The sequence below is a fragment of the Phyllobates terribilis genome, unplaced genomic scaffold, assembly GCF_046119375.1.
Source record: "Phyllobates terribilis strain yellow unplaced genomic scaffold, ASM4611937v1 Scaffold_5__5_contigs__length_657084704, whole genome shotgun sequence".
Lineage (NCBI taxonomy): Eukaryota > Metazoa > Chordata > Amphibia > Anura > Dendrobatidae > Phyllobates > Phyllobates terribilis.
In genome coordinates this window covers 22,075,883-22,103,455 of record NW_027362765.1, presented here as the reverse complement: position 1 = coordinate 22,103,455, position 27,573 = coordinate 22,075,883, and the positions used below count along the sequence as shown (strand labels likewise).

Below are 27,573 nucleotides of genomic sequence, written 5' to 3'. Positions count from 1 at the left end.
TACCCTTTACCCAGAGACTGCCCCGGTCACTTGCCGTAACTCCCTGCCCGTTCATCCAGAGACTGCCCCGGTCACTTGCCGTAACTCCCTGCCCGTTCTTCCAGAGACTGCCCCGGTCACTTGCCATGACCTCCAGCCCGTCCACTCAGAGACTGTCCCGGTCACCTGCTGTGACTGCCTGCCCGTCATCCCTGATTGCCACCCGCTCCCTTACAAGGACCGCCCCTTGTATAGTAGCTCAGAGGTTCCGCCTCCCAGACCCGTTACATTACTCACTGCTTCCTCTAACTCCTTTACTGTTAATGGCCTGTCCAAGAGCATACTAGAATCTGCGGACAGTTAAGGGAGCTTTACACTGTCTAAATATAGGGATATATCATCCTCTTGCTCTGTGGATTTAGACGTGTATATTTCTCTAAACTATGTTCTTAACGTGGAAAAGATATCTGAAGTGTCTATAATTATTTCCCCTTCTACTAATATTAGTTTAATTATATATGAAGACCCTTCATTTAATGCTTTCCTCCTACATAAAAGTGGCTTCAGCAATTTGATAATTATTTAACTTTTATTAAGATGATTTCTTGTTAAAGTATTCAGCACATTTTGGCCATAAAAATGGTTTCACGTCTTGTGAATTCTCTGATGTCTACATAAAACAGTTTTCTGGTTAAAACATTTCCCACATTCTGAACATGAATAAGGCTTCTCCCCTGTGTGAGTTCTCTGATGTTTAACAAGATTTGACTTAGCAGTATAACATTTCCCACATTCTTCACAAGAAAATGGCTTCTCCCCCGTGTGACTTTTCTTATGCTTAATAAGATTTGATATCTGGTTAAAACAGTTCCCACATTCTGAACATGAATATGGCTTTACTCCAGTGTGAATATTTTGATGTTTAAGAAGTGAAGATTTATCGGTAAAAAGTGTCCCACATTCTGAACATGAATAAGGCTTCTCCCCTGTGTGAATCCGATAATGTCTAACAAGATCTGATTTCTCTCTAAAAAATTTTCCACATTCTGAACACGAAAATGGCTTTGTTCCTGTATGAATTCTCTGATGTCTAACAAGATTTGATTTCTCTCTAAAGCATTTCCCACATTCTTCACAAGAAAATGGTCTCACCCCTGCATGAATTTTCTTATGTTTAATTAGATTAGAGTTCCAGCTAAAATATTTTCCACATTCTGAACATGAAAATAGCTTCTTCCCCATGTATAATCTTTGATTTATGACACCATTTTGGGGACGTTTATTTTTCTTAAGATTCTGTGATGAATTAGAAGAGAGGATCTGTTTATAAGGATCAGATGATAGTTTGTTGCTGTGAAGGGCTATATTTGGAATTATGACATGCCTTTCGTATGGATCTTGTGTGATACCACGATCATCTGCCATACAATCTAAAGATATCCAATGTCCCTCTGAGCTCCTGGGACAGTCATCTGCCAAGAATAAAAACAATTTTATTATTTTTAAATTACATCACCTAAAATTTATACTTTTACTTTAAGCCTAAAATTTGCTTTTTAACTAAGACAGTAATGCAAATCTAGCAGTCTCATGAGTACAAAGGGTTCCCACTGGATTGCTTACCATAGAAGGGCTGCTGGCTTGAGGAGTGAACCAAAGGTGATAGAAGTCAAGAGAGGGCAAAACCAGGAGTTCAGCAAAAGTACAAAATCCAGAGTCAAAGAATGGTCAGGAAACAGGCCGTGGTCAGACAACAGGAATTCAACAAATAACACAGGAGCAGAGAGCACAAAATAGATCCAGAGAAAAACTAACAAACAGGCAATCCCTGCATGTGTTCCAGTTGTCAAACTGCCGTGAGACATGCAGCTGAGGCAACTCAAACCTATTTTTTGAGCATGCCGAAGATACTCGGTTAGCAACCGAGTGTTCTCAGATTACCCTTTATCTAAGCACGTTCATGCATCACTATTGTGGAACTAATTCTGGAAGTCATGGTTCATACCACTCCTGCCTTTGAATGGAGGTACTTCACTACAGCATTTGGTGAGAACATTCCAATTCATTTTGCATATGGTAGCTATGACATGATATTAACATGTGTTAATATAGACATTATCTATATATAAGCCCTTTGGTCTTGGTTTACATCAATTGAGCTATATTATTTAAGGTGCACTTCTGTGCACATGATCATTACCTATTATATTGGGGCTGGTTGTCACATAGTCACCGGCGTGTGATTTTGTCTGTGAACCTTGCAGTGTGAATGCAACTAGGACACATTGGTTTAGTGTAGATCCTTGGTCTGCAGAACGTCTGTCTCTGCGTTATCCATGGATACTAACCTCTAAGTACAACACAACTGTGTGTCTTGGCTATTAGGCCCTTTGGCCATTTGGATCTATTGGCCATTAGTCTGATTTTTAGAGCGTCGCTCTTTTAATTTTCTATGTTAGCACGTATCTGTTTTATAATGAAGTATTTTTAAAGAATATATATTAAAAGTTATATTTTACCACTGCCACTTTCTGCTTCTCTTGGACTATTTTTCAGCAGCTGGAACTGGGGTATTAGCCAAGTGCAGCAAATTATGAACAGATTCAAATATCAGTCAATTTTGCAACAAAACCTTCAGGCCTCTGCTAAAAAGCTGAACATGAGGAGGAATTTCAGCACAATGGCAGGTTCTCCAACAGAACAAAGTTTTGGAATGACCCAGCCAAAGCACAGACCTGAATCCAATTGGATATCTGTGTCTAAGGAGGGCGCTAAACACAGAAGATGCCCTTGCAATCTGACAGATCTGGAGCTACTGCAAGGAAGAGTGAGCAAAGATTGCTAATATTAGACTCCTACCAAAAATGAGAAAATGTTATAAATTCAGAGTATTAGTTTAAGACTAGTGATGAGCGAGTATGTTTGGGTAACCTATTCGGCGAGTATGCTCGGGCGGTTATATGTTTGAATCACTCCCGTGTGCATGATTTGCGACTAGTGATGGGCGAGCACTAAAATGCTCGAGTGCTCGATGCTCGGGTCGAGCAAATTGGAATGCTCGGGTGAGCAACGAGCCCAATATAAGTCTATGGGAAACTCGAGCATTTTTCAGGCGGCTCCACCAGGCGGTCTGCAGAGGGCCTAAAAATTGCCCAAATCAATGGGAACAGTATTCAAATGACATGGGAACAGCATGGGGAAGAACCCTGGAAGCATTTCTAACTCCCAGGTCACTGCTGTCAACAATGTTGTCAGAGGTATTACGCCACTTTTACGGACTCACAATAAAACATGCAAAAACAAAACTAAAATGGATTTTCCTGGGAAATACGTTAAGGAACATCCTTTCCAGGGTAATGATTTGTATATAAGGCAAAATAAATAACCAAAAACACTCCTCCACACCTTAGACTATGTTCACAAGTAGCGTTTTTGATGCGCTTTTGCACTTTTGCATTGCTTTCAACCGTGACAAATACATTCACCGGGAAATGTCTTTTTAACATTTTACAACCTTATCTGGTCATGTGGTATGTGACACATCATCAGACACATCCTGTTTCATTTATGAACGAGGGACACTGAAAGTCACAAAGCCTATTTTTATAGGGCCAGCTGTCGGCCCTCACTATTCTTAGAGAGCCATCAGCCGGCTATGCTTTGTTGTTCCCATTACTACAGAGTGGGTCTCCTATACTGTTATTGTGTATGCAGCGAGTGGCAGGTCTGCCCAAAATTTGGACGCACCCCAATATCTCTTTCAAGAGACTCAGAGGAGGGCCTCCTGAAAACAATGTTCCCATTATTAGGAAGTGGGTCTCCCTTACTGTTTGCCTATGCAGTGAATGCAAGGGTTGCCAAAAATTTGGAGGCACTCCAATGCCCCTTGGAAGAGACGAGGAAGTCAGAGAGCCTCCTGAAAACAATGTTCCCATTATTAGGAAGTGAGGAATTGGGTCTCCCATTGTGCTTGCCTATGTGTGAATGCAAGGGTTGCCAAAAATTGGGAGGCACTCCAATGCCCCTTGGAAGAGACGTAGAGGGCCTCATGAAAAAATGTTCCCATTATTAGGAAGTGGGTCTCCCATAGTGTTGGCCTATGCAGTGAATGCAAGGGCTGCCAAAAATTGGGAGGCACTCCAATGCACCTTGGAAAAGACATGGAGGAGGGCCTCATAAAAAAAATGTTCCCATTAGAAAGGAGTGGGTCTCCTATACTTGTAATGCCCATGCACTAAGTGTATGGGCTGATATTTACCCCTGGGGGGGGAATACGTGAACATACTGTATAATTTTTTTCTTATGGGCATCATAAACCACCTTTAAAAAAATTATGTGGGTGTTGCATCACGGACCACGATCACCCTGGTGATATGGTGGTGGAGGATGAGGATGAGGACAAGAGCAAATAGCCAAAATCAGGAAGCGTATACCCATGTGTGGGTGTGAAAAGGGGCATGGGAATACACCTCCCCAAAAAAAGACACTGGATTTGAGTTTATGTTACGCTGCTATCATTCAGTGGTGTTGAGAAGTCTGGCCTAATCCAGCCCTTGTTCATTTTTATAAGAGTCAGCCTGTCAGCATTTTCAGTTGACAGGCGGATGCGCTTATCAGTTATAATTCCACCAGTCGCACTAAAAACACGCTCTGATTAAAACATTAGCGGCAGGGCAGGCCAGGACCTCCAAGGTGTAGAGAGCCAGTTCATTCCACGTATCCAGCTTGGATACCCAATAATTATAAGGCACAGAGGAATCATGGTCGTTGGTACAGTCGGCAAGGTACTTCCTCAGCATCATCCCAAACTTTGCACTCCTTGTGAGAGTATCCCACGCCTCAGGGTCTGTGTGATGGGGGGGGCTGAGAAAACTCTCCCAGAACTTTGACAGTGTTCCCCTGCCTCAGCTGGATTAGAGTTTTGTCTCTCTTGGCTGTACTCCTTGGTTGTCCAACGAACTGTGACCTCTGCCGCCAGCGTTTTCAGATGGGAATTTTTTTAATAGTTCCGCAACAAGGGCCTTCTGGTACTGCCCTATTTTTGTAGACCACCCAAAATTTTGAGAATGCGAGGGTCACGGGAAAGGCAGCTTAACAAACTCAGCCATGCATGCCAGACTGCTAACAGGCAAGACTCACGGAGTCCTCACCAAGGGGACGACTGAATATGCTCTCCTCCTCCTCTCTGTCCTCTGGCCATCCACGCTGAACAGACGGTATGACAGTTGTGCAGGTAGTACCGTCTATAGCGCATGAAACTAGCTCCTGCTCTTCCTTCTCCTCATTGTCACCCAATCCACGTCGGGATGAGATGAGGCTAGGCTGTGTGTAATAACCCTGTATGGTTCCTTGCTCCATCTCATCGTGCTCCGCCTGCAATGCATCCTCTGATTGTGAGCAGAGAGCGTTTCAGAAGACGGAGAAGCAGGATGGTGACACTAATTATGGCGTCATCGCCGCTCACCATCTTGGTGGAGTCCTCAAAGTTTTGGAGGATGGTACAGATGTCTGATATCCATGTCCACTCCTGAGGTCTTATGTGTGGAGTCTGAACTGAATAGACGGCCTTGTTGATGCTGGTAGTCAACAACTGCCCTCTTCTGCTCACAAATCCTTCCCAATATCTGCAGCGTAGAGTTCCAATACGTGGGGACATCACACACCAGTCGGTGAGCCGGAAGCTGGAAATGCTGCTGAAGCATGGCAAGGGCAGCGGAAGCCGTAGCTGACTTTCTAAAATGGGCACACAGGCGGCGTACTTTGACAAGCAAATCCGGCAGCTCCGGGTAGCTTTTGAGAAACCGCTGAACCACGAGGTTAAGCACATGGGCCAGGCATGGTACATGTGTGAGCTTGCCTCGCCTCAAAGATGCCACCAGGTTCCAGCCATTGTCACACACGACCATGCCTGGCTGTAGGTTCAGCTGTGTCAGCCACAGATCTGCCTGCTCTTTCAGAGCTGTCCACAACTCTTTAGCATTGTGTGGTTTGTCACCCAAGCATATTAGCTTCAGCACAGCCTGTTGCTGCTTGGCTGAGGCAGTACTATCAGCTTGTGACTGATGTGGTAATTTTGGAGATGGAGGCTGAAGAGGAGGGGGAGGCTGAGGAGGATGAGGTGCAGGAGCTGTAGACTGTGGGGGCAACCCTGATTGACCTAGGGCCCGCAATCCTAGGCGTCGGGAGGACGTGTTCCGTCCCAAGGTCCGACTGGGTCCTGGCTTCCACTATGTTAACCCATTGTGCCGACAGCGAGATGTACCGTCCCTGCCCACAAGTACTTGTCCACGTGTCCGTGGTTAGGTGGACTTTCCCTTTAACTGCATTGTTGAGGGCACAGCTAATGTTGTGGGACACAAACTTGTGTAATGCGGGGATGGCACACAGGGAGAAATAGTGGCAGCTGGGGACCGAGTACCGAGGGATGGCCGCTGGCATCAGGTTGCGGAAAGTTTCGGTCTCCACGAGCCTAAAAGGCAACATTTTGAGCGCAAGCAGTCACGAAACGTGTGAATTTAGTAGTGTGGCCTGTGGGGCGTTGGCTGCATATTTGTGCTTGTGTTCCAAGGACTGGGGTATGGACAACTGGACACTGCGCTGGGACAAGGACGTGCTTTATGATGGTGCTAGTTGAGAGTGTGCAACGACAGGTACAGGGCAGGAGGCATCTTCACAAGCACTATGGATAGGGGATTGGCTTGCATGCACAACAGCGGAAGAAGCAGTGGTGTCACCCGCAGACACTGTTCCTGGACCCTGGAGTTCGGCCCACAAAGTTGGGTGCTTTGCTGCCATGTGCCTGATCATGCTGGTGTTGGTCAGGCTGATAGTTTTGCTACCCCTGCTGATGCTGGCCTGGAAGGTGGTGCAAATGGGCTTTTTGGGGCTATCGGCAGAGTCTTTAATCCCTAAAGGACCCTGGGATTTTCCGTTCTTGCATTTTCGTTTTTTGCTCCCCTTGTTCCCTGAGCCGTAACGTTTATAATTTTTGGTCAATATGGCCGTGTGAGGGCTTATTTTTTGTGGGACGAGTTGTACTTTTGAACGACATTACTAGTTTTACCATATCGTGTACGGGATAACGGGAAAAAAATTCCAAGTGCGGTGAAATTGCAAAAAAAGTGCAATACCACAGATGTTTTTTTAAATTTTTTTTACCACGTTCACTGAATGCTAAAACTGACCTGCATTTCTTATTCTCCAGGTCATTAAGAGTTTGTAGATGCCAAACATGTATAGGTTCTTGTTATTTAAGTGTTGAAAAAAAAGTTTGCTAAAAAAAAAAAAAAAAAAAAATGGTACCATTTTCCAAGACCCGTAGCGTCTCCATTTTTCAGGATCTGGAGCCGGTTGAGGGCTTATTTTTTGCGCACCGAGCTGAAGTTTTTATTGATACCATTTTGGGGTAGATCCGATGTTTTTATCGCCCGTTGTTGCATTTTATTGCAATGTTGCGGCGACCAAAAAACTTAATTCTGGCATTTAGAATTTTTTTCTCGTTATGCCGTTTACCGATCGTATTAATTCTTTTTTTATATTGATAGATCGGGTGATTCTGAACGCGGCGATACCAAATATGTGTATGTGGTTTTTTTTTTATCATTTTATTTTGAATGGGGCGAAAGGGGGGTGATTTAAACCTTTATATTTTTTTTATTTTTTTAATATTTTTAAAAACATTTTTTTACACTTTTTGCTTGCTTCTACAGTCTCCATAGGAGACTAGAAGCAGCAACTGTCCGATTGCCTCCGCTACATAGAGGTGATGAGCAGATCACCTCTATGTAGCAGAAATGCTCCTGTGCTATGAGCGCCGACCACTAAGTGGCGCTCATAGCGATCAGTACATGACAACCACTGGGGTCTGCTGCAGACCCAGGGTTGTCATGCCCACCCATCAGTGACCCGCGATCACGTGACGGGGTCACCAATGGGCGGGGTAAGTGACGCGCTTCCGGCGCGGCGCTGTTAAATGCCGCTGTCAGAGATTGACAGCGGCATTTAACATGCTGACAGCCGCGGGTGGATTGCGATTCCACCAGTAGCTGTTGTGGGCACATGTCAGCTGTAATAATCAGCTGACATATGCCCGATTCAGTGTGGGCTCAGCGCCGGAGCCCACGCTGAACAGGGGGTGACAGCCTGGTGCGTACTATTACACCCCAGGCTGTAAAGGGGTTAAAAAATAACCAGACTCGGGAAGACCTAACAGTTGTACTGGCAACTTCCTTCGTGTTGGTGTTACGGGGAATGGTTGCCTGCCTTCTGTCTGCGGCCACCACACTGCTTCTTCCTGCCTGTTGGGGTGCTCTGCCTCCCTCCCCCTGTGTGCTGCTGTCCTCACTCTGCATGTCCTCCTGCCAGGTTGGGTCAGTTACTATATCATCCACTACCTCGTCTTCCACTTCCACACCCTGGTCCTCCTCCTGACTTTCTGTCCATTGTGTCTCATCATCATCCACCTTTTGCAACAGTAATTGCACTTTCTCACTGTCACCTTCGTGTGACCGTGGCTGCTCAAATATTTTGGCATCGCTACATGCTATCTCCTCTTGCTCCGCTTCAAGTGGACAGGGCGAAAGGCCCGAATCTATAAATGGGAAAGTGAACAGCGGAGTGTCCAAGTGCAGGATCAGTTGTCTCTGGGGACTCAGCATGGTGGGAGGAAGGAGGATCAGGGTGAGGAATATGCGGTCCAGATTCACGGCTACTGAGACTTGACTGTGTGGAAGACAGGGTGGTGGTGGTGGTGGCTAAGTGACTGGAAGCATTATCTGCTATCCAACCAATAACCTTTTCACACTGCTCTGTGTTCAATAGTGGTGTTCTGCGGGCCCCTATTAATTGGGACAGGAAGGTCGAGCGAGAAGATGTGGGTGTTTGTTGTGGCACAATTTCAGCTTGCCCACGGCCTCGGCCTCTGCATGCACCATCACCATCACGTCCAGTTCCCCGTCCCTTGCCACATGCCTTATCCATTTTAAATGGAGGACAATATCTTCCACGCTCACTACAAATGGCTGAATTTGGAGCGAACTTATATATGATCCGTGTGACAGACCAACCTCTCAGGACTTCGAATATTTTTGATTACATTTTGGCCATTTTTGCCCTCTTTCAAGATGGTGTCTTTTGTCTCGTGTGCCCCTTGTCTTCCTGCTTTATAACTCCACCCCAGCCTCTAGTCAGTGCTAGCGTATTCTGCCTGTGACCTGTTCCTGGTGGTTTCCTAGTATCCTGCTTTCCCCTGCAAACTTGTGTGGATCTCTTGTTACCTGCTCTCAGAGACTCTGCTGCATTCAGTTGTTACCAGTATTCATCCTTCTCCTGGCTGCTCCTCCTTTTTCCTCTGAGCCTCAGTCCTCACCTAGACCCGTGCTCTGCAACTATCAGGGACTTCCTACCCAGGCCTCCCTGGATTATCTAATATATATTGATAAAGACTTACTTGTTTTCTAGCATCCTCTAGTGTGAACTGTGCATTACACACTGCTCTGCTGATTGCATTTTCCCCTGAGTGTTTATGAACTTTGAGTTTTTTGTCTGCACTTGTTTAAAACACCGTGTGTTTATAATATACACTTTGACACCTATAAACTGTGTTCTGTAGTATCTATGTTCCAAGCAAAGAGACTCCTGTGGTATCCATTATAATTATTACAAAACCACAGTATTAAATAGCTGGCCTGTAGGTAACTATTTTTAACAGCAAACTGGTGTCAATAACTTCACTGACACACTGAAACAAAATTTTAATGGAGGCCAGAAATGGCAATATTTTCAGCGCAATTGTATGTGATCCGTGTGACGGACAAACCACAGTTTTAAATAGCTGGATTTTTAGCGCTGTATTATGGAAAGGACCTGGCTGTATTCTGCAGTGCCAATAAGCAAATGGTGCAGAAAAATTGTGTTCTCTGGAGTGTTTTTTAAGCAAATAATCAGGATTAAGATAAAAAAAATACTTATTCCTGGCCCCTGATACCCAGGGCTACTTATAGAAAGACAGAACTGGAATGGACCCTCTTGCTATGTGCACTGCAGTCTGCTATATACCCTGCCTGCCTGCCTAGCACTGATATCTGTGCACCTGGATTAGTCCTCAGAAGGACTGTTAGTTGAGATGGATATGTGTCTCTAATATAGTTTGGTACACCTAGACTACTGTAACTAGAAACAAGCAAATCTCTCCCTAGCTCAGCAGCACCTCTCCCTACACTGCCTGATTCCGGAGTGACTGTGACGAACATGGTGGCGCCAGGTCTGATATAGACCTGATGATGCTGTGCAGCCAGCCAATCACTGTAATGCTAGAACCAACATGGCTGCGGCATTACAGTTTGTGGCAGACAATCCCTGAATGTTGACTGGCACTCTAAACATCCAGGGAGGGGACCCGAGCTCCCACCGAGCAACCCGGGAAATACTCGGAGAGTGTAGATCATCTCGAGCAGTGAGATGCTCGGGTGAGCACCAAGCATGCTTGCTCATCACTATTTGAAACTGATTGACAGCTTTAATACATGTAAGGAAGGCTTGTTTCTTACACATTTCTCACATGTATTAAAGCTGTCAAACAGTCGCAAATCATGCACACGGGAGTGATTCAAACATATCACCAAGTACGCTGAAGATACTCGATACTCGCCGAAATATATACAGTACAGACCAAAAGTTTGGACACACCTTCTCATTTAAAGATTTTTCTGTATTTTCATGACTATGAAAATTGTACATTCACACTGAAGGCATCAAAACTATGAATTACCACATGTGGAATTATATACTTAACAAAAAAGTGTGAAACAACTGAAAATATGTCTTATATTCTAGGTTCTTCAAAGTAGCCACCTTTTGCTTTGATGACTGCTTTGCACACTCTTGGCATTCTCTTGATGAGCTTCAAGAGGTAGTCACCGGAAATGGTTTTCACTTCACAGGTGTGCCCTGTCAGGTTTAATAAGTGGGATTTCTAGCCTTATAAATGGGGTTGGGACCATCAGTTGTGTTGTGCAGAAGTCAGGTGGATACACAGCTGATAGCCCTACTGAATAGACTGTTAGAATTTGTATTATGGCAAGAAAAAACCAGCTAAGTAAAGAAAAACGAGTGGCCATCATTACTTTAAGAAATGAAGGTCAGTCAGTGCGAAAAATTGGGAAAACTTTGAAAGTGTCCCCAAGTGCAGTTGCAAAAACCATCAAGTGCTACAAAGAAACTGGCTCACATGAGGACCGCCCCAGGAAAGGAAGACCAAGAGTCACCTCTGCTTCTGAGGATAAGTTTAATAGAGTCACCAGCCTCAGAAATCGCAGGTTAACAGCAGCTCAGATTAGTGACCAGGTCAATGCCACACAGAGTTCTAGCAGCAGACACATCTCTTCAACAACTGTTAAGAAGAGACTTTGTGCAGCAGGCCTTCATGGTAAAATAGCTGCTAGGAAACCACTGCTAAGCACAGGCAACAAGCAGAAGAGACTTGTTTGGGCTAAAGAACACAAGGAATGGACATTAGACCAGTGGAAATCTGTGCTTTGGTCTGATGAGTCCAAATTTGAGATCTTTGGGTCCAACCACCGTGTCTTGGTGCGACGGAGAAAAGGTGAACGGATGAACTCTACATGCCTGGTTCCCACAGTGAAGCATGGAGGAGGAGGTGTGATGGTGTGGGGGTGCTTTGCTGGTGACACTGTTGAGGATTTATTCAAAATTGAAGGCATACTGAACCAGCATGGCTACCACAGCATCTTGCAGCGGCATGCTATTCCTTCCGGTTTGCGTTTAGTTGGACCATCATTTATTTTTCAACAGGACAATGACCCCAAACACACCTCCAGGCTGTGTAAGGGCTATTTGACCAAGAAGGAGAGTGATGGGGTGCTACGCCAGATAACCTGGCCTCTACAGTCACCCGACCTGAACCCAATCAAGATGGTTTGGGGTGAGCTGGACCGCAGAGTGAAGGCAAAGGAGCCAACAAGTGCTAAGCATCTCTGGGAACTCCTTCAAGATTGTTGGAAGACCGTTTCCGGTGACTCCCACTTGCAGCTCATCAAGAGAATGCCAACAGTGTGCAAAGCAGTCATCAAAGCAAAAGGTGGCTACTTTGAAGAACCTAGAATATAAGACATATTTTCAGTTGTTTCACACTTTTTTGTTAAGTATATAATTCCACATGTGTTAATTCATAGTTTTGATGCCTTCAGTGTGAATGTACAATTTTCATAGTCAAGAAAATACAGAAAAATCTTTAAATGAGAAGGTGTGTCCAAACTTTTGGTCTGTACTGTATATATATTTATGTATATACAAAAACTCACCTGGGTAGTCAAATGCAGGAATCTCTTCTTTACACCGCATATTACCCCTCATATATGTCTCTAGAGTATTAATATGGGTTAGGTCTTCACCCTGAAACAAATATTGTAAGAGTCACAGACAGATGAAAAAGTCACATCTATGATCAGCTCTAATCCTGCCATCTCCACCGTTCTCATTACACAAGTATAAAACATATAATATTGGTGGATAAAACAAGACTGAGCACAAGAACTTCACAGCCGTCTACACATCATAGGGGAGATCTCATGACACCTTCTCTCCATCTACCTGATGATCCTGAGGAACATTGGAATTTTCTTGTTTACAGTCCTGTGGAAGAAGAGGACTGGGACATCTCTCTGGTGTTGCCCTCTTACTGGATAGAACTGGAGGAAACACATACAGGGACTGAATTCATTCTTTACATACAGATAATTATAGGCAGTCTGTATTTAGTCCTGTCTATCACCTGGTGATGTGAGCGGCTGGGGAACTTCCATCATGACATCCTTGTACAGATCTTTGTGTCCTTCTAAATACTCCCACTCCTCCATGGAGAAATAGACCGCGATGTCCTGACACCTTATAGGAACCTGACACATACAATGATACCGTCATCCCCCCGATCCCTTCACAGCGTTACAGTATAATGTCCCAGCATTCCCAGCAGTGTCACCTCTCCAGTCAGTAGCTCAATTATCTTGTAGGTGAGATCTAGGATCTTCTGGTCATTGATGTCATCATGTATCAATGGGTGAGGTGTAGGCCCCGTGATTGGGCTCAAGGGTCTTCCCCATCTCTCAGACACAGGGTCCTGACAGAGCTCACTAGAGGTCTTCTTCACTACTGTGTAATCCTGGTTATGGAGAGACACATTAATAAATCTCACTACAGACATTTCCAGAGTCCTCACCTCTCCAGTTCTGTCCATCTGTTATTCCCATAGATGAGAATGATGTAATGTGACGTCATCATAATGTCTCACCTCTCCAGTAAGCCGGAAGAGGATCTCTAGGGTGAGGTGTAATATTCTCTCTGCCATCTTGTCTCTGCCCCTATCTCTCCTTGATGGGTCAACCAGTAAAATGCCCTTATATAGAAGATCTCCAGTCAGGCGATCCAATATTACAGGAAACTGAATTGGAAAGAAGATAAGCATTATAAAAACATGTAAAATACGCAATTACTAGAGTTGTGATGCTGGTGTAAAGCAATAATGTGGTAGAGCACTTCACACATCTAAGAGGTCAGACACAGAAAACTAAGGTCCTCTTGTTATGATCTGCAACAAGAACTAAGGAAAGATGGGGAAAGCTTTCCCTACAGTAAGACTAAGCTGAATCCCTACGATGTAGCGAGCTGCCTGTTCCTAGCAAACAGACCCGCCTTAGTCCTAGGCAAGTCTGAATGAAGACCTATAGAATAAAGAGTCCCTAAAAGAACTAAGGACTGGACCAAAAAAGGGACACCTCCTGAACAGAGAAAGTTGTTGCAGAAAACAAAAGACAAACTGACAATAAGGTACTAGAGGTCCCGAAGGACCAAGCGAACAGAGATAGGCACCGAAGCAACTGGCTAGCAAAACAGTCAAACAACACTGAAGTCCAGCACAGCCAAAAAGGCGGAGCTAGAATATAAAAGCAGATGGTCATGTGACCACAAAACACAAGATGGAAAAAACAAACAGGAGGGTTCTAACAGTACCCCATCTTTTAAGAGGATCTTCCGGATCCTCCAGGCCCATGCCTATCTGGAAACCTCTTGTGGAAAGCTCTAACAAGCCTATGAGCAGAGACATCATCAGCCCTTACCCAGGAGTTATCTTCGGGACCGAAACCCTTCCAGTATACGAGATACTGTGCTCTCCCTCTATGCCATCTAGAATTCAAGATACGTGAAATTTCATATTCGCCGTCTTCCACCACAGGAGGAACTGAGACAGTGGCATCCCTATCAGATACATCCGCCTTTTTCAACAAGGAAACATGAAACACAGGATTAATCTTCCAGGAAGTAGGAACATCCAACCTAACCGCAGACGGGTTAACAACCTGAAGCACTTTAAATGGACCCACAAACTTAGGACCCAGTTTTTTAGAGGGAATCCTCAAAAGCCGGTTCCTTGAAGACAACCAAACCATGTCACCCACAGTAAACAAAACCTCCTTTCGTTTTCTGTCAAAATACTTTTTGGACTTCTTGTTAGCCTCTTGAAGGTTGCAACGTACATTAGTCCAAACTCTCTCCAAATCACCGGAAAAATTCTCCTCCTCGGGCACCGCCGACCCCAATTTGGAGAATGAAACCAAAAGAATGATGTCTCCCAGTATAACAAAAAAAAGGAGAACACCCAGCTGAGGAGGATGTATGATTGTTAAGAGCAAATTCTGCGAGAGGCAGAAACTCAGACCACACCTCTTGATTGTCCACCACAAAACATCGCAAAAACTGTTCAACATCCTGGTTCTTTCTTTCAGTCTGTCCCATTAGACTCAGGGTGATACCCAGACGAAAATGACAAATGGACTCCCAACCTGTCACAAAAAGCAAGCCAAAAGCGAGCCACAAACTGAGGTCCTCTATCAGAAACAATATCCGTGGGAACGCCATGGAGCTTGACAATCTCCTTAACAAATGCCTCAGCAAGTGTCTTGGCGCAGGGCAATTTAATGAATGGACCAAATGAAAAATCCTACTAAAATGGTCCACGACTACCCAGATGACAGTAAAACCCTCAGACACGGGCAGATCAGTAATAAAATCCATTGTGAGATGCATCCAAGGCGCACTAGGAACCTCCAGAGGGCAAAGCAACGCTGCAGCAGGAGTATGTGAAGCCTTTGACCTAGCACACACCGTACATTGACGCACCCACTTTGTGACTTCTTTCTGCCATCCAGGCCACCAAAAACTGCGACTGATAAGATTCTTAGTCTCAGAAATTCCTGGATGACCTGCCAACCGAGACTCATGACACTCCACAAACAAGTCTCTCCTAAAGGTTCTAGGCACGAACAACCTCCCATGGGGAGTGTTAGATGGAGCATCATCTTGAGCTTTTAGAATTCCATTCTCTAAAACGGAGTCCAATGCCGCCACCACAACTCCTTTCTGTAAAATATTGTCCTCTTCTTCGGCACCGACCACAGGAGAGAAGCTGCGAGATAAAGCATCGGAGTTAACATTCTTAGTACCAGGGATATAGGTAACAGAAAAATGAAACCGAGAAAAAAAAGTGCCCACCTAGCTTGATGGGCATTCAAGCGCTTGGCAGCATCCAGATAGCTCAAATTCTTATGATCTGTGAAAACCTGAATAGGAAATCTAGCTCTCTCCAAAAAAATGATGCCAATGTTCAAACACAAGTTTAATCGCCAGCAACTCCCTATTTCCAACATCATAATTCAATTCGGTTTCCGAATTTTTTTTCGAAAAGAAGGCACAAGGATGTACCCCATCCCTGTTCTCCTGAGACAAAATTGCTCCGACCCCCACCGATGAAGCATCAACCTCGACCAAAAAAGGCTTGGTCTCATCAGGCTGCATAAGGATAGGGGCTGAATTGAACCTCTCTTTGAGATACTTAAATGCTTCAATGGCCTCAGTAGTCCATTGGACCGCATTCGCACCTTTCCCGGCGAGTTCGGTTAGAGGCTTAACAATTACAGAAAAATTCTTAATGAATTTCCTGTAATAATTGACAAAAACAAAAAATCTCTGTATAGATTTCAAACCAATAGGCCTAGGCCATTCCTGCACAGCCTGAACCTTCACCGGGTCCATCTCAAAGCCCTCGCTGGAGACAATGTAGCCCAAAAAACTAATTTTCTGCACAGCGAACTCACATTTCTCCAGGTTAGCAAAGAGTGAATTATCACTCAATAACTGCAAAACTTCACGTACACTCTGCCAATGGGACTCCAGATCTGGCGAATAAATCAAAATGTCATCCAAATACACAACCACATTCTTACCAATCAAAGGTCTCAAGATGTCATTAATAAGGTTCTGAAAAAATGCAGGTGCATTGGTAAGACCACAAGGCATCACTAGATTCTCAAAATGACCTACCGGAGTGTTAAAAGCAGTTTTCCATTCATCACCCTCCTTCACTCGTGACAAATTGTATGCCCCCTGGAGATCAATCTTAGAGAACCACTTGGCCCCCACTAACTGGTTAAACAAGTCAGGAATTAACGGCAATGGGTAGGAATATGGGTATGGTAATCTTATTAATTTCACGAAAATCCAGACACGGACGCAAACCCCAGGCCTTTTTTTTAACAAAGAAAAATCCAACTGCCACAGGCGACTTAGAAGGTCTAATGTGACCAGCAGCCAGGCTAGTCTCTATGTACTCCTCCAAGGCCTTTCTTTCAGGGATAGTTAGATTAAACAAGCGACTCTTGGGAAAAGTAGCTCCCAGAATAAACTCAATGGCGCAATCATAATCTCTATGAGGAGGTAAAACGTGCGACTCCTGCTCCGAAAAAAAAACCTCCAAAAATCTTGAATAGGTACAGGTAATTCCCCTTTTCCCACAGCCGCAATGCGACCATTACAAGATTTATCATAGCATTTCGGACTCCATGACTTTATCATATTAGTAGACCAGTCCAGCACTTTTGTGCACTTTTAACCAAGGCAATCCTAGAACGACCGGAGAGGGTAAATTATCTAATACAACCAAGTCCAAAATTTCTTGGTGAAGATCATTGATAGTGAGGGGAAATGAAGCAACCTTGTGAGTAATACATTTCAAGGGAGTGTTATCAATTGCAATCACAGAAATAGGTGATGACAAAGGTTTGGATTTCAATTTAAGTTTTTACAAAAACCCTTTATCAATCACATTAAGTGTTGAACCACAATCCACAAATACCTGAAATTCAATCAAATCTCCCTGCAGACTAGTACTCCCAGAAAGAAATACTCCTGCAGAGCGTAAAAAAGCTATACAGGCGTACCTGACCTTTTTTTTTCAAATGGTCAGCTTTACCACAATAAAGACACAATCCCTCAGCGAACCTCCGGTCTCTTTCCTAAGAGCGGAGCGACATCGCCCCAACCTCCATCGGTTCTCCGCCATCTGAGCAGATTTTCTGGGGACTAGGACCTGGCATTACAGAAGTCTTTACCTCATTCTGCCTAGATCTCAGCCTCCTATCCACACAAACAGCTAATTGCATGGCATCCTGCAGAGTCTCAAGTGCAGGGAATGCAATTAGCAAATCCTTAACCCTTTCACTCAGACCAGCAAGAAATAGACATTTCAGAGCAGGATCATTCAATCTGACTTCAGAAGCCCACCTTCTAAAGTGTGTGCAATAAATCTCAGCATCATCTGATCCCTGATTCAAACGCCTGAGTTCTGCCTCAGCAGATGAGATTCGATCAGGATAGTCATATAATAGACCCATAGCAGAAAAAAACTCTTCTACCGACCTCAAACATGGATCATTAGGTTGAAGAGAAAAGGCCCACCCTTGTGGTTCATTGTGCAAAAGTGACATACTAAAACCAATGCGCTGTGATTCATTCCCAGGAGGACCTTGGTCTCAAAAGAAAATATAACAAACGAGCAAAAAAAAATCTTGCTGTTTACCATAAAAAAACATCCGGCAGTCCTACCTTGGGTTCCAAAAATGTGCTCCAGAACAGCTACTCACGTGTTGCTGGAGCTCGGCCACCTTCAGAGTCAACCCCTGCAAGCGTTGAGCCAAATCCTGGACGGAAGCCATACTGATCTCCGTATTAATATTTCCTTAATTATTTTTTTTTGGGCTGGACTTACTGTTATGATCTGCAACAAGAACTAAGGAAAGACGGGGAAATCTTTTCCTACAGTAAGACTAAGCTGAATCCCTACGATGTAGCGGGCTGTCTGTTCCTAGCGAACAGACCCGCCTTAGTCCTAGGCTAGTCTGAACGAAGACCTATAGAATAAAGGGAAGGGGTACCTAAAAGAACTAAGGACTGGACCAAAAAAGGGACACCTCCTGAACAGAGAAAGTTGTTGCAGAAAACAAAAGACAAACTGACAATAAGGTACTAGAGGTCCCGAAGGACCAAGCGAACTGAGAGATAGGCAGCGAAGCACCTGGCTAGCAAAACAGTCAAACAACACTGAAGTCCAGCACAGCCAAAAAGGCGGAGCTGGAATATAAAGGCAGATGGTCACGTGACCGCAAAACACAAGATGGAAAAAACAAACAGGAGGGTTCTAACACCTCTCACTTGGGATCACATGAGTTATAAATAAATTCAGATAATTTTGAAGATATTTAACAATATAAAAATCTCAGCATACAGGACAACAGTGCTTGTACAGCAAATAAAATACGTTAACAGTTCATTTTTACACTGACAAGCAAAAAGGGTAACAATGTTTTGAACTTTTGACTTTCAGGCTCCATATCTTGCCATCCACTACTGTTTCGAACGTGAGACTACCATCATTTTATAGATAATCATTTTGGCTGTCCCATACATAAATCTGACTTACAACTATTTTGCATAAGAGCAGATTCCTGTCATGTCACTGCATTTGTTACTGTTTTGCTCCTATAAAATAAATTTTTATTTTTATTATTTTGTTAGTATTTTGTAAATCAACCTTTGGCTTTCAACACTGCCTGAATCCTTCTGGACATGCTTTCGATTCAAACATGTCTAGACCAAAATCTTATCCAAGGTCTCTTATACATGTTTGCAAAGTTGGTGCATACTGGTAGACTCACTTCGATTTGTATACAGTTTTTTCTTCGAGTCTATCCACAAGTGTTCAATTGGGTTGATGTCTGAGAACTGTGGAGGCCAATCCAGCACCTCTACTTCATTGTCATTGAGCTATTTCTTCGCCAATCTCAACTTATGCTTCGGGACGTTGTCCTGCTGGAACACTTTATATACCCTTAGTACTCAAGTGTATGAAGTAACTTGTCTTGTAGGATACCCACATATAGATCAGTATCAAGACCACTGGTCAAGTATCCAACGCTTTTGGCTGTGAAACCATCTGATATCATTAGATTTCCTCTATCAAACTTGACAGTTCCTTCAATTTCTCGATCCGTTAGCCCATTTTTCCCTTGTTTCTTCCAGACCCATTTGCACCCATCAGAGTCTATTGACTTTTGTTTCATTGCACCAAATCACCCGTTTCCAATCTTCTGCTGTCCACTTTTCTTCCAAAGTCAAGCCGATGCTTCTTATGACGATTTTGAAGTGGAGGCTTCACCTTTTTTCAGGCCACTATTCAAGACTTGTGTAATGTTCATCACACATTGCTAGCACGGATGTCTGTGATCTTACTAATACGAAGCATACGAACCACCTTCACTGTCGTGTTTGTCGTGTCAGAACTGATAGACCTTGTGATGAGCTGACTTGTTGACTCCGATATTTTGCCAGGTCGTCCACCTCTTGGCTTTTGAATCGATGGACTTCATTTCATATTATTCTAACTGTGATGGCATTCACAATTTGGCAATTCTTTTGGCCAGAGACTGCTAACGATGAGCTGGATGATGCAGTTTCTCTTTTTTTCGGACATCTTTTTCATGACTGCTCTTCGATTCGAACCAGTGACCTTTCACTTGGGAATCAAGGTAATAACACACTGAGCTATTAGGGAATGTGAGAAGAGGTTGTAATTTGTATTATACAGGAAGAAAAAGATTTTTCCACCACCAGGAGAAAAACAGTAACTATGCAGTGGCATGATAAGAACCTGCATAACTAATTATATGCAAATAAAATTTCTGTATGAGAAAGCCAAGATGATTTTCTATAAAAAAGATGGTAGTCTCACGTTCATAGAAGTAGGGGATGGTGAGATATGGAGCCTGAAAGTCAAAAGTTCAAAACATTGTTACCCTTTTGCTTGTCAAGTGTATACATTTCATCACCCCATGATGAGTTCTAGTAAGATGAGGTCTTATAACTCCAGCTGCTACTCTAAATTTGGTGTGTTTAAAGCGCAACTGTCAGAAGGATTGTGCTCATTAAACTACATACACTGTCAGGTAGGCGACATTACACTGATTAAAATGATACCTTGGTTGATGAAATCCGTCCTGTGGTTCTTGTGTAATCTTTACTTTCAGTTTGGAGATAATGATATGCTCGTGCTTCAGGGCAGCCTGTGGAGGGCTCTATCTGGTGCTCTGCTTACATATTCATCTGAATGCTCTTATGATAGCTCAGTGATCCTTCACTGACCTGCCTCCTATTTTACATAATGCATCTAGTAGGGTGAGGCTAGGTAAAATAGGAGGCAGGTCAGTGAATAATCAATGAGCTGTCACAAGAGCATATAGCTGAATATGTAAGCAGAGCATCAGATAGAGCGCCCCCCACAGGCTGTCCTGAAGCACAAGCATATCATTATCTTCAAACTGAAAGTAAAGATTACACAAGAACCACAGGACTGATTTCATCAACCAAGGTATCATTGGAGATTGTGGGCAAACAGGCAGCTGGGAAGGTGCATTTAACTGATTAGCCCCACCATGAATCACTGAGCGCCTATACTCGGTTTGAACAATCATTCTGTGCTGACAGAATCCCTTTAAAACTGGGTGAGGAAAAGACAAAACTCTGCTGCAAAGGTAATGGTGTAGGAAGACAGTTTTATGCCACAGGTCAAAAAACATGGCAAGACTGAGCACAGCAACTAGACACAAAGTAGTTATAGTGCATCAGCAAGGTCTTTCAAATGCAAAGATTTCAAATAAGACTGAGGTTTTAAGATTTGCTGTTCAAGCTGCTTTGAAGAAGCAGCAAGGAATGTGCAATGAGGCTGGTAAATGCAGTGGTCGTAAAACAAAACTTAATGCAGCAGATCAAAGACATGGGCTGGCTTTCATAAGAGTACCATCATTACAGACAAGGGGGTCTTCAGTAGATCAGGATTTCCATGATCGAATCAAGAGGAAAGAAGGGCAACAAAGTCAGGGAGCCGACATATCCGACATATGACGTATATGTTCCGATAATGTCTATAAAGCACTATGGAATTAATGACTATGAGGCTGTGTGCCCACGATGCGTTTTTTAAGCGTTTCCGCAGCGGCAGAAACCCTTAAAAAACGCATGGTAGAAGGCCTGCCATGTCCCTCAATGATAATCCGCATGTGCTGTGCACATGCTGCGGAAATTTCCGCTGCGGATTATCATTGCGGAAAAAAACGCAGCACTACCAATTATTTTGCGGAAGTGCTGCGTTTTCGCCTCCATTTACTTGCATTAGAACGCGCCAATTCCGCAAGACTGCATCTGTACTTGCGTAATTGGCGCGTTCTAATGTGCGGATGGTACCCGGGTGTGGAGGACAGGAGACTCTCCTCCGGACCCAGGTACCATTAAAAGCTGTAAAAAAAGAATAAAATAAAAAATAAATGTATACTTGCCTTCCGGCGGCCCGCGGTGCGCTCCTCCTTGCTTCCCGGCACTTTGCGATGGAATGAAGGACCTGTGCTGACGTCAGAGTCATGTGACGGGTCACACGACGCTGACGTCGGCAGGTCCTTCAATCCACTGCTGCCGGCAGCCGGGACCGAGCGAAACAAGCCTGCGCGGGCCATCGGAGGGTAAGTATATATTTATTTTTTTACATTCTCTCGGTCACACTATATAAATCTATGCTGTTTGATTGGATTTATATAGTGTGACCAAGTTGACAAGCACTTTCCAAGTGATGCTAAAATCGCTTGGAAAGCGCTTGTCAACCCGCATGCGGAAATGCATGTGAAGAACGCTTCACTTCCGCATGTCCCTGGCAGGAAAACACATGTACAATCCACATGAACAATCCGCATGCGTTTTTTTCTGCCAGGGAGATGCAGAAACGCTCAGGAAAAAACACATAGGGCACATAGCCTAAGTGAGAAAAATAAAAAATAAGACAGTTGAGTCCATTGACAAACCAGAACATAATTTAGTTAAACCGTCTTTACTGCTTCACATGAAGGAATACGGCAAATAATAGACCTCCCTGCTACCACTTAATTGACCTGGCTGGAGTTAAAGGGAATGTGTCATAATTTTTACTTTTTCATTAATTCTACCATCATTTATGCTTTAAACAAAAAGAAATGTGTTTTAGCATTTTTTGCATTATTATTTCTACAGCCGCCATTTTATTTACTGGAATTAAGTGTCTGAGCATGACACTTACACACTGCAAATACATGATCCACTGAGCATGGAGGACTGTGGTTGGTGTCTGACCCCATCTCCTGTACTATGACTGTCTCAGCTGTGATCTGGACATGCCCCCTAGGCTGCCCAGGTCACAGATGTGGGAGGAGGCCGGAAAATTTTTATTGTAGTCCAGAGCTGTGCTCTGAGCTACAACTTCCACCCATGATCGCTAAAAGTATTTAGTAGCAGTGATAGGAGGTCCGGCCAGCGAGCAGTGCAGTAGCACTAGGCAGTGATGGTGAGCAAAGTTCAAGGAGCCTGACATTGTACTATTAATACCAAGTTACTTAGCTATTCTCACCACTGGAAGAGGTCACCACCGCAGTCCTGCTCTGATCAGTGAGAGTAGGACTGTGGCAGTGACTTTTTAGCAGCGAGAACAGCTTGGTAGTCTAGCATTAGCAGTGCAATGCCAGGCTGCTAGACCTGTGCTCACTGACATTGTCACCGCAGTGTTCAGAGCTCAGCAGTGTAATTATCACACTGCTCTGCTAGGTCACTGGAAAGCCACATTCAGATGTCTATGATGCAGGGGCGTCTGAATGAGGCTTTACTGTTGCCTCTCGAAAGCGCCTAAGAAGAGATTACTTTGTGACAATTTCATCTCTTCTGATGCTCTTTACAGATGCAACAGTAAAGCTGCATTCAGACGTCCCTGCTTCACAGACATTTGAATGAGGCTTTATGCTGATTAAACAGTCATGTATCCAAATCTAAGATGTGTGACACAGTCTGTGTATCTAATCCTATCATACGTTACACAGGTCTGTGAATCTAATCCAATCATGTGTGATACAGTAAAAAAAAGATAGAAATGTGGCGCTAAGCGGAGTGGATGATTGTAAAATCATCAAGTGAGAAACAAATTGTGTGATCACGTGAAGCTATACCTGTTAGTAGCTGAAATGCATTGTGTTTAGTGTTGAGTGAGTATGTTCTGTCCGAGTATGCTCGGGCCAAGCTCCGAGTATTTACAGCTGCTCGGTGATATGGTTGAATCCCTCCGTGTGCATGATTTGCAACTGTTTGTCAGCTTTATTACTTGTGAGGAATGTGTAAGAAATAATGTTGGAATCTGAGAGTCCTCAGTGGTTGATACCTTTTAATGGGGATATCATATATTCACGTGTTGTTATATAAATTTAAAGGACAACTGGGGATGTCACATCTCCAAGAGACTCCATTTTGAGGACAATGAACTTTTGACATGTACGTGAACTCTCTTGCTTTGATTTATCGCTTTCCACAACTCACTTAAAGTATTTGCAGATCTCCACAGGTTACTAACCATATACCAATAATACAATTTGTTCCGCCTATCTTAGAATCTTGCTTTAACTTTCCCAGCTCCTCTCCCCCTCCCTAGCCTGACTCTGCTTTACGTCACCTGTCGTATTTACGACAGCACATTGCACTGATTTTTTTTCCTTTTTTTTTCTTTTGCCTATGTACATATGTATGTGTTTTCAGATTTGGTGTCATTATTAGCCTGAAGAAGAGACCTGAGTTGTCTCGAAAGCTTGCTATGTTTACCATCTTTTCAGTTAGCCATTAAAAGGTATCAACCACTGAGGACTCTCAGATTCCAACATTGTTCTATCTACTGGCTAACACGGTATAAATATTCTTTACCGTGTAAGAAATAGACATTCCTCCCATGTAATATAACTGTCTATCAGTCGCAAATCTTGCACACAGGAGTGATTCAAGCATATCACCGAGCAGCTGTAAATACTTGGTGCTCGGCCCGAGCATACACGGCAAAAGGGTTAACAGAACATACTCGCTCAACACTAATTGTGTTTTTATCTTTGCTTAAATAAAAACCTTTTTTTATTGGAAATAAATTGTTTATACTCCATTTTTTACCTTCCCGCTATGGGAGCACCACACACCTGGATCGCCTACTGCTACATGTGATACAGTGAGCAGCGCAGTGCCAACTAATAAAATCTGTGTTGCCGCTGGCCTTCGTTGACACTGTCCACATCTCGGTGTCACATCTCCAAGAGACTCCATTTTGAGGACAATGAACTTTTGACATGTACGTGAACTCTCTTGCTTTGATTTATCGCTTTCCACAACTCACTTAAAGTATTTGCAGATCTCCACAGGTTACTAACCATATAACAATAATACAATTTGTTCCGCCTATCTTAGAATCTTGCTTTAACTTTCCCAGCTCCTCTCCCCCTCCCTAGCCTGACTCTGCTTTACGTCACCTGTCGTATTTACGACAGCACATTGCACTGATTTTTTTTCCTTTTTTTTTCTTTTGCCTATGTACATATGTATGTGTTTTCAGATTTGGTGTCATTATTAGCCTGAAGAAGAGACCTGAGTTGTCTCGAAAGCTTGCTATGTTTACCATCTTTTCAGTTAGCCATTAAAAGGTATCAACCACTGAGGACTCTCAGATTCCAACATTGTTCTATCTACTGGCTAACACGGTATAAATATTCTTTACCGTGTAAGAAATAGACATTCCTCCCATGTAATATAACTGTCTATCAGTCGCAAATCTTGCACACAGGAGTGATTCAAGCATATCACCGAGCAGCTGTAAATACTTGGTGCTCGGCCCGAGCATACACGGCAAAAGGGTTAACAGAACATACTCGCTCAACACTAATTGTGTTTTTATCTTTGCTTAAATAAAAACCTTTTTTTATTGGAAATAAATTGTTTATACTCCATTTTTTACCTTCCCGCTATGGGAGCACCACACACCTGGATCGCCTACTGCTACATGTGATACAGTGAGCAGCGCAGTGCCAACTAATAAAATCTGTGTTGCCGCTGGCCTTCGTTGACACTGTCCACATCTCGGTGTCACATCTCCAAGAGACTCCATTTTGAGGACAATGAACTTTTGACATGTACGTGAACTCTCTTGCTTTGATTTATCGCTTTCCACAACTCACTTAAAGTATTTGCAGATCTCCACAGGTTACTAACCATATAACAATAATACAATTTGTTCCGCCTATCTTAGAATCTTGCTTTAACTTTCCCAGCTCCTCTCCCCCTCCCTAGCCTGACTCTGCTTTACGTCACCTGTCGTATTTACGACAGCACATTGCACTGATTTTTTTTCCTTTTTTTTTCTTTTGCCTATGTACATATGTATGTGTTTTCAGATTTGGTGTCATTATTAGCCTGAAGAAGAGACCTGAGTTGTCTCGAAAGCTTGCTATGTTTACCATCTTTTCAGTTAGCCATTAAAAGGTATCAGCCACTGAGGACTCTCAGATTCCAACATTGTTCTATCTACTGGCTAACACGGTATAAATATTCTTTACCGTGTAAGAAATAGACATTCCTCCCATGTAATATAACTGTCTATCAGTCGCAAATCTTGCACACAGGAGTGATTCAAGCATATCACCGAGCAGCTGTAAATACTTGGTGCTCTTCCCGAGCATACACGGCAAAAGGGTTAACAGAACATACTCGCTCAACACTAATTGTGTTTTTATCTTTGCTTAAATAAAAACCTTTTTTTATTGGAAATAAATTGTTTATACTCCATTTTTTACCTTCCCGCTATGGGAGCACCACACACCTGGATCGCCTACTGCTACATGTGATACAGTGAGCAGCGCAGTGCCAACTAATAAAATCTGTGTTGCCGCTGGCCTTCATTGACACTGTCCACATCTCGGTATCACATTGCTGTCACCAACAAAATATCTCCACACTCGGACGCTAAACTTCATCCTCCCTTATATTTTGCAAATGCCCAGAAGTGGAGGGGTGACATGACACACATGCAAGCGGACCCCGCCCACATTTACTGCAGTCATAAGGCAAGCTAGCACTAGAGTAGGTTTTCATGGCAAATCTCATCAGCTGCTCCCCTAGCGTTTAATTTTTTTAAATTATTTATCAAAAGTGGTTAGGTGGTTGGTTTTCAGGAATTTTACAATTGGCATGTGGAGATATACTCTGTATATAGCAGTAAGATATATATACATAGTATACAGTTATGGGAGAAACTGGGGCTGACATCAAGGTGGGCTGAGGCTGGCAATTATAGGGTGAAATAGATAGGAATAATGGTTGGCAATAATAAAGGGGGCTGTAGCTGGAACTTACAGAACTCTGGTTAGCACCAAGGACAACATCTGCAAGGAGTTTGTATGTTCTCGCCGTGTTTGTGTGGGTTTCCTCCGGGTTCCCCGGTTTCCTCCCACTCTCCAAAGACATACTGATAGGGAATTTGTGAGTCAACAAGCCACAGTGTCCACACAAAGATTAATCAACATATTTAGCAAACATTCCTTGTTCACAGACCCAAGAGGAGACAACAATAAGGGTTATACAAATAATCGTATGTCCTTCTTGACCAGCCACAGAAATACACATACATTTACAAGTCAACACAAAGAGAATAATGTATTTCTCTTGGCTTAACAAATCTAATCGTCTGGTTGATTAAAATTATAGACTGTATCGTCACATGAGCCCCATTGGGGACAGTGATGATGATGTCTGCAAAGCAATGTGGAATTAATGGCGCTATATAAATCAGTAAAATCAATCAATAAATAAATAAGAGAAAAATCTTATTCTGGGCCCAGGCTGTAATTATAAGGGGACTGTGGTTGATCATAATGAGTGAAGCACATTACATATGCAATAGATAAGGATTTCACCCCAGTCTGATGATAAGGCCAGCTCACACACACTGAGGCTATTTACTCCTTTCTTTCCGTGGGCTGATGGTTCACCTGAGAATGATGCACAAACGTCCTACTCTGGGCTGACTGTGAACCATTTAAGTGAACTCAGCCATAAAAAATGAGCAGCAAATGAATAATATCTGTGTGCAGGAAATTTGACAGAGAAAATGTTCAGAAACCTCAAAAAAAAACAAAACTAAAAGCAGATAAAAAGCAGTTTCTTTACAAATCCAAAATGGCCGAGTGTGAATGATGTTCAATCTCAATAGATAATAACGGGGATCTCCACATACCTCCACCTGCAGAGCCGCCACCACATATATGGCTGTTCTGTGCGCACAGGACCTGTGATGAGGTCACAGGAGGGGAGGAGTCAGGGGTC

At 43.4% G+C, this 27,573-nt stretch overlaps 3 protein-coding genes across 3 annotated transcripts in view; all 3 read right to left on the bottom strand.

The window, feature by feature from the left end:
• The window catches only part of LOC141270519 (uncharacterized), a 248,884-nt gene that overhangs the window by 191,820 nt on the left and 29,491 nt on the right, over window positions 1-27,573 (bottom strand). The gene's annotated exons all lie outside the window — the stretch shown is intronic.
• LOC141270535 (uncharacterized) overlaps window positions 1-27,573 on the bottom strand; it is a 176,368-nt gene that overhangs the window by 119,304 nt on the left and 29,491 nt on the right. The gene's annotated exons all lie outside the window — the stretch shown is intronic.
• Window positions 589-27,573, bottom strand: LOC141270570 (oocyte zinc finger protein XlCOF8.4-like). Its single transcript, XM_073680646.1, has 7 exons — window positions 27,485-27,573; window positions 13,286-13,435; window positions 12,977-13,156; window positions 12,770-12,893; window positions 12,589-12,686; window positions 12,300-12,390; window positions 589-1,451 (listed from the first exon to the last, which is right to left on the bottom strand). The coding sequence occupies exons 2-7, from the start codon at window positions 13,340-13,342 to the stop codon at window positions 625-627; spliced, it is 1,377 nt and encodes a 458-aa protein (XP_073536747.1). The 5' UTR covers window positions 13,343-13,435; window positions 27,485-27,573; the 3' UTR covers window positions 589-624.